The sequence below is a fragment of the Protopterus annectens genome, chromosome 2.part2 (genome assembly GCF_019279795.1).
Source record: "Protopterus annectens isolate FY-2018-M chromosome 2.part2, PAN1.0, whole genome shotgun sequence".
Taxonomy (NCBI): domain Eukaryota; kingdom Metazoa; phylum Chordata; order Ceratodontiformes; family Protopteridae; genus Protopterus; species Protopterus annectens.
The window spans coordinates 639,380,213-639,393,394 of NC_056730.1; the positions used below are offsets into that span (position 1 = coordinate 639,380,213).

The 13,182-nt window shown below is 39.8% G+C and overlaps 1 protein-coding gene across 5 annotated transcripts in view; it reads right to left on the reverse strand.

Annotated features, from left to right (window-relative positions):
- Positions 1-13,182, reverse strand: part of DYSF (dysferlin) — a 3,914,743-nt gene that overhangs the window by 156,167 nt on the left and 3,745,394 nt on the right. For all 5 annotated transcript variants that reach the window (XM_044064060.1, XM_044064063.1, XM_044064061.1 and 2 more), the window contains one exon: positions 12,143-12,321. In XM_044064060.1, coding sequence (XP_043919995.1) covers positions 12,143-12,321 — 179 coding nt within the window. The remainder of the gene's footprint in view (positions 1-12,142; positions 12,322-13,182) is intronic.

Genomic DNA, 13,182 nt, shown 5'->3' on the forward strand with positions numbered 1-13,182 from the left:
AACCCACCTGACAGCATATATTCAACTGGGTTAGTTTGCCACTGATGTCTGAATGTGGGATAGTACCGAAGGTCTTGGCCAAGTCAAGATAGGCTGTGTGCACTGCTTTTCCCTCATCTACGGATCTGGTCACGTTCTTGAAGAAGTCCACCAGATTTAGCAGCATGACCTGTTCTTGACAAAATTGAACTGGGATGGATCCAGGGTTTTGAGGTCACCTATATCCTTATTTATAAGGTTCATGATGATTCGTTCCATTGCCTTACAGATGAGGCTGGTTAAACTTATGGGTCTATAGTTACCCAGGTCTGTTGCTTCCTCCGATAACTTGGTATTCAAAGACTGTGCTAAACCTAATCTACTAAAACTGAGTGATAATCTGGCTAAATTCAACCTTCCATTCTGCCCTGATGACCCCTCTGGTATTTACCTATGAACAAAATCTTGACCTCAAGCATATGTAAGTAGTTGCACAGATGCACATGCCCCCCTCCACAGTAAATGCCACACCAAATTCAAAAATAACTTCGCCCAGTGGAATCCAAATACAAAGAGGAAAACTAAAAACACATTGCATGTACAAACAAATATAACTTTTCAAATGCTAAAAACTCTCTTGCTAAGCTTAACTGGGAACTCCAATCACTGATCACATCAACCAAAGCCAGATATGAAGTAAATAACCAACCTGGCAAAAAGCAATCATAAAGCATTCTTTAACTATGCTATAAACCTCAGAAGCAATGCTCAAAACTGGGCAGACCTAATAGTACTCAATATCACATATGCACAAACAGAGTATAGCCAGTTGACTAGTGGATACATTTAGCTCCAACTTCACCCTTCATCCCTTACAGTCCCAAAAACACATACTGGCATCCCCCCTCCCCCCACAAATCTTCCAGAAAAAAAATCCTCAAAGCACCATCCAAAACCAAGAACACTGCTTCTATGGATTCTATGGGTTCTATGGGTCCAATTAACATTCCCAGCTGCCTACTAGACAGTCTGAAACAGGACCTCTCAAACCTCTTACACAGGCTATTTAATATTAGCCTCCAAACAGAATATATGCCAGACAAATGGAAGACCACAACAATCACACACCTGCATACAGGTAAGGCATCAATGGACCTAGGTAATTACAGACCAATAAGCCCAAATAGCCTCATTCATAAGGCTATGGAAAGGATCATTATGGAATTAATAAATAAGGACAAAGGCAACATACAACAAGTGTGTGATGGGGTTGGATAATGGTTTAGCTCTATACTTCACAGATACAAGGTGCATGGCATGATTCTGGCTTCTGTTTATTGGCTAGGCTTGTAGTAGTCTGCAGACTGATAGCCTAGTATTTACCTATGAACACATTCTTAACTTGAAGAAGTCTGGTTTGTTTTGTCAAGGACAGATCATGCCTGCTTAATCTGGTCGACTTCTTCAAGAACACTAGTAAACTAACAGATGTGGGAAAAATCAGTACACATTGCATATCTAGACCTCACAAAGATGGGTGATACTATCCCCCATTCAAGCATAGCTGAGAAACTCACTCAGTTAAATGTTTAGTGTTAGGGAGTGTTTCTCCCCGGGCAGCCGCTGAAAATTGGCTTAGTTCCAAGTCGGACTTTCCCAGTAAACAAATGTTAAATAAAAAATAAAATAAATAAATAAATCCCTATGCAACTCACTGAATAGCAAACTAACTCACAAATAGAACACAGGAAATTATGTTGGGGGGGGGGGTTCTACCTCCTTTAACCGGCTTCTCTCTAGTGGTGTACTTCAGGGTTCAGTCCTTGGACCACTCCTCTTTGGGATTTACTTCTCAGAGGTCAAAACTAATGTTAAAGGTTTATGGCTGACCAACTTGGCAGGTAAGTTGAAAGCTTGGTGCCATCATATACTATCTAAAAGTCACCAGGGTCCTCCAAGATGGCCTTTCCCAAACAAATATATGGTACCAAACCCATGACATAATTCTAAATGGCAAAAAAATGTATTACAGTATCCTTCAGCAAGCAAGGCATCTCTTTTAACTATCACATTAAAAACACATCCATGAAAATTGATCCAGTAATTAGGGACCTGGGAAACTATTATGTAGACAATGAATGGTGCGTCAATCACCATGTATCTACTATTGTAATAAAGCCCTTTTCATTGCACAGGATATTACTATGGGTATAGCATCCATTCCCATGGATGGGGTCATCTTACTGAATTCCATACTCATCAGGCTGATCATTGAGTATAATGCCTCTTTCAGTATGTATCTGTCAAAATATTTGACACAACTCAAATCCCCACAATGCTTTCTTACTAATAAAAGTAAAGTCTTAAAAAAGCAATGCAGGCTATCCCAAAGCCTTGTCCCTATTCCACCATCATGCAGTCTAGTTAGCGGATGAGCAAATTGGAATTTATGAATAAGTAGTTTGATCAGGAAATAACAGACAGAGACAAACATAAACAGGTCTATTTTTAAACAAGGGGAAAAATAAAACATAAGAAATTGGAGGCTGTTGACATTAAGTACTGTAGATTCTAAGTAGTTCATGACAATATTACAGAACAGATTTAAGAAAGTAATAGCAGATGCGCTGTATGAAAGACTTTAAAGGGGGAATCTCTGTAAGTACAGAGGCTCGACAGACCATCTCCTGTCACACATACTGCATATTTGCAAGTCCAATGGGGGTAAAACATCTTTTCAAGAGATCTAAATCTCTTTTGCAACATAAATAGAATGTGTTGGAGGGACAGGTACTAATTCTTTTGAATTGTCTTTCCACATAAAGCAAAGCATTCCTCAAACTATTAAAACATAATCAGTGCAGTTTCACCCACGGTTTATCACCCCTGTCCCTTATGGATAGGGACAACAAGTAAATGTTATGACCACCTGAGTTATTTGTTCTTAAAATGTAAGTGCTACAAAACTAATGGGAGTGTAGGCTTCTAAATATCCTCAAAGATAAAGAGCATAGTAAGTATCATTGAATCTATGAGAACAAGAAAAACAAAGCAATTAGTATGAAAGAGTGAACGTCTGGGAAAGGCTTGCCAGGTGGGTAAAACAGATGACTCCTGAAAAGCTTCAAATGGAGAGATCTGTCCAAGGGTAGAGATCAGAGCAGGGAGAAACTAAACTTGTCGGGGCCAAAAAGGGGCTATGAGGATCATTTTGCCTATACAACTCTGAACCATCTCCAGGAAACTGAGGATAAGGGAAAACTGGGAAAAAGCATAAAGGAGAACCAGGTGTTATTCCTGGATTTCTCTACTACTAATGGATAAAGGCAGCTCCTAAATGCTTTAGCCCTTGCATGGGTCCCCTCAAATTATCTATGGTATGATCCCAGTTATTTGCATTAGGGGTAATATCTAATTATCAACCATGGGATGTATAAGGCCAAAATATAACCAAATGGGTTAGATTATTTTGAGCACAAAAAAGGGAAACTGGCTAGGCTTAAAATGTCCCACAAAGGCAGCTACACTACTACTTACCTAAAAACCTATGAACCGATAAGTGCCTGTCTGGGCATCTTCCTGAGGGTGAAATAAAACAAAAAACATTAGCTGCACTTCTTATTGGTTGAGGACATAAACAGGCTGCAGTAAGACTTTACTCTGTGACAGAAGTGGCTCTGTGCTGACTGACTGACTGACAGGTCACTACTTAGGAATCGATACGCAGTGTCTGAGCCATTCCACTAGAGAAATGGTTTGTCCCAAGATGTGTAAGGCAGTGAAAAGCTATCAGAAGCAAAGGCACATTCCCATACACTAACAGCCTTTTGACAAAGGGGATATGGATAAGTTCCCCTGCTTGTTTTTATACCAAATCACAGCCATCTTGTTGGTGTAGCAACTGCACCAGTGGAAGGGAATCTTGGAGTCCATGAAAGGTGAAAAGGGTAGAAATAATCTCCAGAATGTTGATGTACTGATTGGTTTCATAGGCTGACCATGTGCTATAAATCATTTCATCCAAATAATGCTCCCAACCCACCAACAGAAGCATCCATGGTCACCATCAGAAAGGGGATGGGGAATTTGAAGAGTTTACCCATAGAGAGGGGGATTATACTTGCAAGGCCACCATTCATAATGTTCTTTATGCTTCCTTGACATGCTACCTTGATTACTCAAATGATCTAAAAGCTGTCTGCACTATACGTTGAGTATCCATTGAAGGACTCTCATGTGGAATTTGTCATGTTATCATGAACACAGTGGATATCATGAGGCCTGGAGCTCAAAGGTATTTTGCTGCCAGAATAGAATCACTCTAAACCTGCTAAAGAATAGTGGATTACATGGCCAGAATCTTGTTAGATAGAAGGAAATTCTGGCAAGCAAGGTCTCCTCCTACAGCACACCATGCGAAGGTGAAGGACTGCGGGACCATCAACTAAGATTTTGTAAGGTTCACTGTTATGCCCATGGACAGAAGCAGCTGATAACTGAATCAGTGGAGACAGACTGTTCATAGTTGGAGCTCCTAGAAGCCAGTTATCCAGTTAAGAAAAACCCCTGGAGCCTTGCAGCCACAAAGACATTGTTTATACTGTGATGTCCCTCCTCTGGGCCAGTGATCAAGAAGCCTCAAGCCTCACCACTGACACTGGTGAGGAATGTTCTCTGGGAAAAGAATAGACACACACAGTATTTTCAGATGCAACTTTCTGCACCGAGCACAATTTCCCTTAAGAGCACACAGGGAATGCACACTCCAGCCCTGGGGCTGGACTTCCTCTCCAGGCCCCAAATAAGACTCCACATTGATCACCTCAGAGTTGTTCTCCACCACCCTCTGTGTGAAATGAGTGCTCTGTGTCCCTGTTCCAAGTAGCTGACACACACACACTAAGATATGATTTACACACACACACACACACACACACACACACACACACACACACACACACACACACACACACACACACACACACACACACACACACACACAGACACACACACACCTGGGAAAGGCTGGCACAGATTTACCCACTATGCCACCTCCTACTAGACTATAAGGAAGATATTGCCACCAGAACACCTCAAAGCCAGCTACTCAAAGCCTCTTACCAGGGTACCCAATTATACTTAGTAAAATTAGTACTTATACAAATGGTAGAATTTCCAAGCAGCAAGACTTTCAGGAACATGAAGCCACGGTGTCACTAAATAAATGCAAGTGCTCTCAAAGATTAACATATTTTCTAAAAGACCAGCCAGAATGAAAGGTTTAGGTATATTTAATAAAAAATAAATACGACAATAGTGAATGTTAGCTAGGCTGAGCTTAACCTCTTCCATTCCAGTATCCTCTGTTAAAATATATACATTCCAGCCATTACAACACTAGAGCCTGACATGCATGTATATTTATTTTCTGTCCAGCAGGACCCACTGTTGTTACATTTTAATACAAGCAGTTTTACAGATACATTTTTAACAGAAGCATCTGTACAAATCAGTTTGATATTCAAATGACCTATACTTCTTCACAAAACTCCAGCTAGCTAGGCTGGTATATGTTGCACATGCACTGCCCTACTCTCTCTGGCATAGCTGGCACTACCTCACATAATCACATCTACCAACAAGCATTTGGTGAACACCATAGGAGCTGTGCTGAGATAAATTTTAGTGTTCAAAGAACAGAGAGAAACTGGTCCTTACTGGAAAATGAGAACAGCAGAGTGGCAGAGTAAGTAGCATTGCCACATCACATCAAGAGGTTCTAAGGTTTGGTTCTTTGCTGAGGTGTCTTCTGTGAGAAGTCTGCATGACCTCCCTGTGTTTGCACAGGTTTTCCCCTGGCTGATCTTATTTCCTCCCACATCACAAATACATGATATGCTAGATGGATTTGCAACTGTGAACTGTTCACAGCTGTGTATGTGTGTGAGCGAATATGCACACGCGTGTGTATTACCTGTGAATCTTGTCAAGTATACTCTGTGGATTGTGTCTGACATTCATGGCATCAGTACAGGAGTTGGGCATGACTCAACAACATTGGATGGATTGGTTTGGAAGCAGAGCAACCCCTTGAACTCCATGGGATTTTTGATGTGCTGAAACACGTCTTTGAGTTCCCTTATAGCGTATTGTCTCCTTTAGACAGTCAGGGAATGACAGACAGACACATTACCCTGTGAAAGGGCTACTGCGAAAGTGTTGATTTTGGCTGATTAAGTCAAAAATGGGCCTGAGGTCCTTTGTCTTCTTTACCAAAAAGAGCTTTGAGTGAAACCCTAGCCATTTCTGGCTTGGCTGGACCTCTTGAATGCCTTTCTTAAGAGGAGGCTGTGTACCTCTAGTCTTTAGATTGTCTTCTGATGAGGTGGGGTATTCAGGAGAGGGGCAGACTTTGGTTTGTAGATAGTCATGAAGGGAATGCAATAGCATCTGGACAGTAAGTTCCTGATCCACATGTGATGGTCTGCTATACAGACAGATGGAAGGATAAATGACTCATGACTGCCACCAGAGTGAAGCACTCAGGAAAAGTATCAAGTAGACTGCTGTCCTCCCAAAGAAAGACTATGGCACCACTAGTTGCTCAAAAAACTTCTCTAGGAAGTCAACCCTTATTGGAGCTGCTACAGCCACTAGAACATCTGCGAAAACTTCAAAAGTTGTTATGTTGGGTTGTTGAAAGCTTATACAAGCTCTGCTGATTCTGACACAATGAATGTTCATGAGCTGGGAACATGACTTCAGCAATGGAGAGTATTACCCCCCACTCTCCTGTTTCTCTAATTTTGTGCTTACTGCTGGGTCCAACAGTAAGGTTTTGCCAAACAGGCATTCATGAAATTGGCCTTAGTATTTACATCAAACTAGTTGGGTAGAGTGAGGCATGGTGACAAACTGCCAGTCTCGTGTATGACATCCTTGCTCAGCCATCCATAGTTCTGCATTCAAGGTGTATGGTCTAATTAGCCATGAAACTAAGGATTGATAGCTGAGACTGGAATTTGGTATTCAAGACATAGTCTAGAACACCTTCCCGAGTGCAAGCAATTTCATCAGTTAACTCACTCTGGAATATGAAGCATGTGCACTATGTAGTTTATCACCCTCAGGATGAAGGTGGAGGATGAAAACCAGTACCACAGCAAGGGTGGAGGGAAGGTAGCAGCTGCACTGAACATTGTTAGGTTGAACAATCCACAGCTTCTTTCTGATATTCTGTGAAATGCCGCTATGGCATTTGCAGTCTGAACTGAACTGCTTTACCACTCCATGTATGGCATAATCTCTGGCAGCTACTTGCTATAGTGTGCTACAGTTTAAATGGAAGAAGAGTTTTATTTTTCATAATGTCTAGTCTCCAGACTTCAGAAATGAAGCACTTTAATGCTCCATTTATAGAGTGTAGCAGCTGTTTTCTACAAAAGTAACAAGCAGTTGCTTCAGTTTAAAAGAAGAGAAGGGAATGTCAACCCCCCACCCCCACAGAACTGAAGCCCTGTAGTGCTTAGTGAGGGATGAAGAACTTTTTTTTTTTGCTCTTCCAGTCCTGAGGAGAGTATCTTTTTGGCACTTCAAATTAAAGAGTTTGGGACGGCAGATTAGGGGGAGGCAATAGGCACCAAAATACTTGGCTGCACCTTTGATGAAAATACAAACTTTCCTAGTCTGACTATTATGCATAACTCTTTATTAGGAGGATGGACCATCTTACATCATGTTCGAGAGCTTTCTAAACAATGGCCAAAATAATTCTAGACTCTATCAAATGGGTCTGTAACCAGCTAGGACTGTCATTTGAAGGGTGAAGGATTTGGCCTGTCCTCTTTAATTTAGGTACCACCATGTATTGTTTCTTCTATGCATTTTAGTGACCAGCTGAAACATTTGATCAACTAGGTAGCCACCCAAGAGGATGAACTGGAGGACTGAAAGGCTTTGGCAAGGATGCAATCTGACTTAGAAGGGGAGTCCTGGAGGGGTCTATATCACGAGATCGAAACCTTAGGTAGTCGAATACCTAAAGGCCGATCACTAAATACTGAAATGTAAAAATTGCGAACGGCCGTTTCCACACAGGGAAACAAGTTGTTTGGCCATTATGCAGATTTTGCCCTTTTTACAATGTAGAGCAATCTCAGAGTTGGTATATTTAGTTTGGGGGTGGGGGGCATAGCCCCCTACATTGGGGGCTGTGTGGGGGTGAAGCCCCCCACTTGATTTCTGTTTAAAACTTTTTTTTTTAGTTTGTCCAATGACATTGTTTCCCTGCATGGAAACGGCTGTTTGCGATTTTTACATTTCGATATTTAGAGATCGACCTTTAGGTATTCGACTACCTAAGGTTTCGATCTCATAATATAGACCTGTCCTGGAGATGTTTTACTTTTGCCCAAATAAGTTCCTGTAGATCCATAAATTGGATTCAGCAGGTGGAAGGGTGGGAAATTCCACCGTCTAGTCACAGTCCATGACTGTGAAGGGGCACTTGCCAGGAGAGTCTCAGTGCTTCTTCTTGCACTTAAGCTTAACCCCAGACTTTAGAAGGGATAATTAAGTAGGGGAAAGGCACGTAGCCAGGAAAAGCACTACATCCTGCAGAGACTCCATTGCCTACTTGCCCTCTGGCCTTGAGGTTGGCTGGCAATAACAGCAGTAAAGGAGGTCACTGGGTCATAACTTGAATTGTTGTAGGGAGCATTTTATACAAAGAAGCTTAATTCATTAAATATGGAAACAGCAATGGCACCAAACCAAAGGATGAGGCTGCCAAACCTGAAAGATCGATGCCAGCTGACATATGACCCAACTCTGAAGTCAAGACAGTTGACCATCCTTAAGACTACTGATGCTGACTGTACAGGTTGAAGTAGCCATATTCCCCTGGTCAAGGTAGGTGTCCTAAGAAGTCTCAAGGCTAACTCTAGGAACTAGATACTCAGTCTCAGAAGGGAAGGACAGCCCTGCCAGGTCAGACAACCCCTACTGTTGATGGAATCACTAGCCCCGAGAGAAATGAAGTCAGAAACATCAATGCTAATGACAAGTTTGACAATGGAGCCGTTGAGTTTGAGGGTTCTGAATATGACTGGGCCATTGAGATTAATACCAATGAAGACAGGCAGACTGAAGACCTCAAAGGAAGTGGGACTCAAAGTGAACCCAATGAAGAAAGGTCATGCCCAAGATCAGAATTATTTTTCAGAGAAGATGGTGTTGACTCCTGGAAGATAATGAGTCAAAACACAGGACCACATCTACTTTATGCTACAAATATTTGCCACATTCTGTTATAACCCATCAGGACGAACACAAATGTATGGGACCTTACAGATGCTGAAAATGAGGGAAGGGGAGAAGTGAGAGTAAAGTTTAAGCTCAGATAAAATGGGCAAAATACTTTCAGCATGCAGACAAGGTTCCTTTCATGGGAGCAACTCCTTCCATGTGCTTGGATTTAGGTGGAGCAAAACAAGTTTAGTAGAAATGGAAACGCCAGCAGACTGTACCTTCCTAATAACACAAAAACAATTTTTCAGCATTTAACTTTCTCTTGAGATGTTCAGAGGACTGGTAGTTAGACTTCCAAGGAATATTCAGCAATGGGGTAGCCTTGTGTTTTTCTAACACCAAGCCATTTTTTTCTTTCCTTTAAGGTAGAGGCCTTGAAGTATGCACAACTCTGGCACTTTTAAGTAAAATGCTCCTGACTTACATTTGATACATTTAGTGTGTTTAACGCATCATGGGAATTTGGCCCTACACTTACGTCATGAAGGACTGAGAGTTTTGGTTCTTTTCTGTCCTAGCACAGTGAACAACCTACACTACACTAAGAGCAGAATTAAAAAAAAAAAGCTGCACAAAATGGTGCCAAGAAGACAGATGTGGATGGAATTCTAATGCCTAACTATACTTCATGATAGACTAATGAATAACAAAAGAAAAGAAAAAAAAGAATAATCTGATCTCAATGAAGATTTGAAACTAGTATGTTCAAAGCTGAATACAAATGGAAAACCACTGTCAACAATAGCTGAAAAGAGCATCACTAACCTGTCGCTGTCTCTCTCAGTACAACTTAACTTCAACAAAGAGCTAAAGAGATTCAATGATAAGACCTTAGACTTTTGTTGTGGGAACAAGGAAGAGCTAAGGTAGCCTGGGAAATCTTTAGGTGCTAGGCTGACTAAGTCCTGCTGGTCTTGGTCCTATTAGTGATGGAGAAGCAACTCCAATTTCAGGTCTCTGGTAACTCTGATAATGTCCCTGCCTCATTAAGATAACAAAATCAGTTGTAGAAAATGCAATTCTGTAGCTGGTAATCCGCATACTCTTAACCCCTGCCATGTGACTCTGACTGATAAAAACAGCAAATATGATCAAAACTCATAGCATTTGCTATGTAATTTTACTCTGTAACTCTTATATTTCATGTCAGCATACAAAATGGTCACTGCTGGGGCTGATGAATAAAAATGACATCCCACTATTTGTCATTATTTGAAACTTGATTGGAAGTTGCATACCAGTAAATTTTTAGTGCTGTATTCCATTATGTCTATTATCATGCCACTAGCTATAAATGTGGCACTAATAGGGCTAATGGAAAGGGAAATTCATGGATACATTATTACTTTGGGAGCCGGTTTTACCACCTGCCCATCTTTACCCAAGACAGGCATTGTGTGAGCAGTTGTGTCCAGTGAAAAAAAAACTTGGAAAATGGTAAATGTTCTGAGAGTTTAGGACAAAAACATTTCCTAATTGTCTTGTAATAGTTGCGTAATACAATTACTCGTGCCTGAAACAGCTTACTATTACATGAAACATCAGAAAAAGAAAATCAGATTCTCAAATGTGACTTGTTTATTTTGGCAGAAAGATTGAAGTTCCAACCCTTGCACTATTTAATGGTATGATCTGTCCTATAAAATTTCACATTAACATAAACCATACAATAAAGGCTCATTACTATTCAAAAACAAGCATGCTAATTGGACAGCTTGTGCCCGTTGTAAATTGAGCATATACTAACTTAAAAATGTCCAGTCACTGAAGTATCATTCAGCGGCCAGACTTTCTACTGGCATATGCTGAGGGGACAGAAAAGAATATAAGAAAACTCACGTATGTTCTACAAAACTAAGCAAACAGAAACCTACCTGATTGTCCTTATATGTTTGCACTGTCCTCTGTAAATCTCGATTATTTTTTTAATAATTAAAAAAAAAGCAATGGATATTCTATTCTTTCTGTAGCTTCTCCTGCACTAATGTACTGTGCAAGTGTGGGAACATAAGTCCTACACACAAGGGCAGTACATCAGCAGACGGAAGGCAACCTGGAAGAAGACTGAAGTGCCCTTATACAAATACAATATTTAAGAAAAGTAATTTGTTTTGTAAATAATGTAATTGTATAACAGCAATAATCCACTCTTGTTCATGGGTATATCAGGATTTACCCATGGTTAGTTTTGCTTAGTCTCTCAGGCTTCACCCTCATGATCAAACTACACCAACCAAGGGTAAATCCTGATATACCCATAAACTGGAGTGGCTTATAGTTTAAAAATGTCCCACTTTGGGTGTTTGAAAAGATGGCATATCTGTTATGAGCATTAGCATACCTAGTCGATATGTATAGTTATGGAACTGAAATCTGATGCATCAAATGATGTCTAACAAGAACAATATTTCTGAAACACAGACTCACCAGACTGTCAAAAAATGAAGGGACATTTTATGTCTTTGGTAGACAGTGTTAATAAGCCTGAATATCCTGGAAAGGAAGCGTATCTTGGAAAGTAACAAATCATAAAAAAAAAAAAAAAATCAAAGTCATGATGCAAATAACATACGCATGCGACCATAACTTGCACAGATAGTGAAAGGCAGCATGTGACAATCCAATTGCAAGACAGATGACTTTGAGCTAGACTGTTCACACCTAGTCATCATAAAATGTTAGTGAAGTTGTAACTGAATGCAAATGTAGCATTTAATTTTAGCTGATAATAGAGTAAATCTGTAAAAAAATCTCTGTAATTCTTAATCTATTAAGAATAAAAAACTTAATACTTTAACTCATGCATGGAATCTGCAAGACACGATGTTGAGTCATAAAAATAGTAATTACTTACAGCTATTATTCGTTTTCCATCTTGCTCACCAGAGCAAGGCCACCATCCCTTTACTGTCTTCTGTTCAAAAAGTGACACTGTTTTATCAGCAGTTAAGGCCTCATCTAAGGATTCTAAGCTGCATCTCTCTGCAGTTTTAGCTGGTTTGGGCATCTTGTTCAGATCCAGCTGAATAGATCCTGGAAAAAAAAAATGAAAAAGAACTTGTCGTTTCATTCTGTAGATATTGGTGAACAGGAAAGTCTTAATGGAAAACACTACATTTTAGATCACTATCCTCTGATATATATATATATATATATATATATATATATATATAAAAGATATACTGAATTTAATTATTGAGAGTCACATGACCCTATAAATTTGTTGTACATTTGATTTATCTTAGTCAAATATTTAAGTCGACTACAACTCATTGTGAGTTAAGAAAGCAGCAAATACCAAAGTAAGACTGAAAAGACTTCAGAACTGTCAACTCTGAAACATTCATTCACACACACGTACGTATGATCTCCAGCAGTTCCATCAATGTGCCTGTTCACCCAATACATTTTAGTCCGCAATAACTAGTTGAACAGCAGACACACACATGTCTATTGAAATTGTGTAGGGTTCTAGCAGCAGTCATATAATGATGTGATTTTTGGAGTTTAGTTACTTCCCCACTGTTTTTGTAGTCATGAAATAAGTAAATTAAAGTTAATAGGGGTGTGGGGGAAGCAGAACAAGCAGAAAAAGCAGTTTACAGTGCATTTTGTTGTTCTTTTCTTTATATCTTGAATTGCAGCAGTTTATTTGTGTTCTACTAGTTTTGATTAACATAATTATTGAAAGTTCTGTTGATCAGTTCACCTATAAATACATATATGTGTGTGTGCACGTGTGATGTGTGTCTATTCTGTCTAAAACACATGTATATATATATATATATATATATATATATATATATATATATATATACATATACATATACACAGAGCTAGGTCCTACATCAATCTTTCAATGCACACTACTACATCGAGAATTAGTAAAGTGAA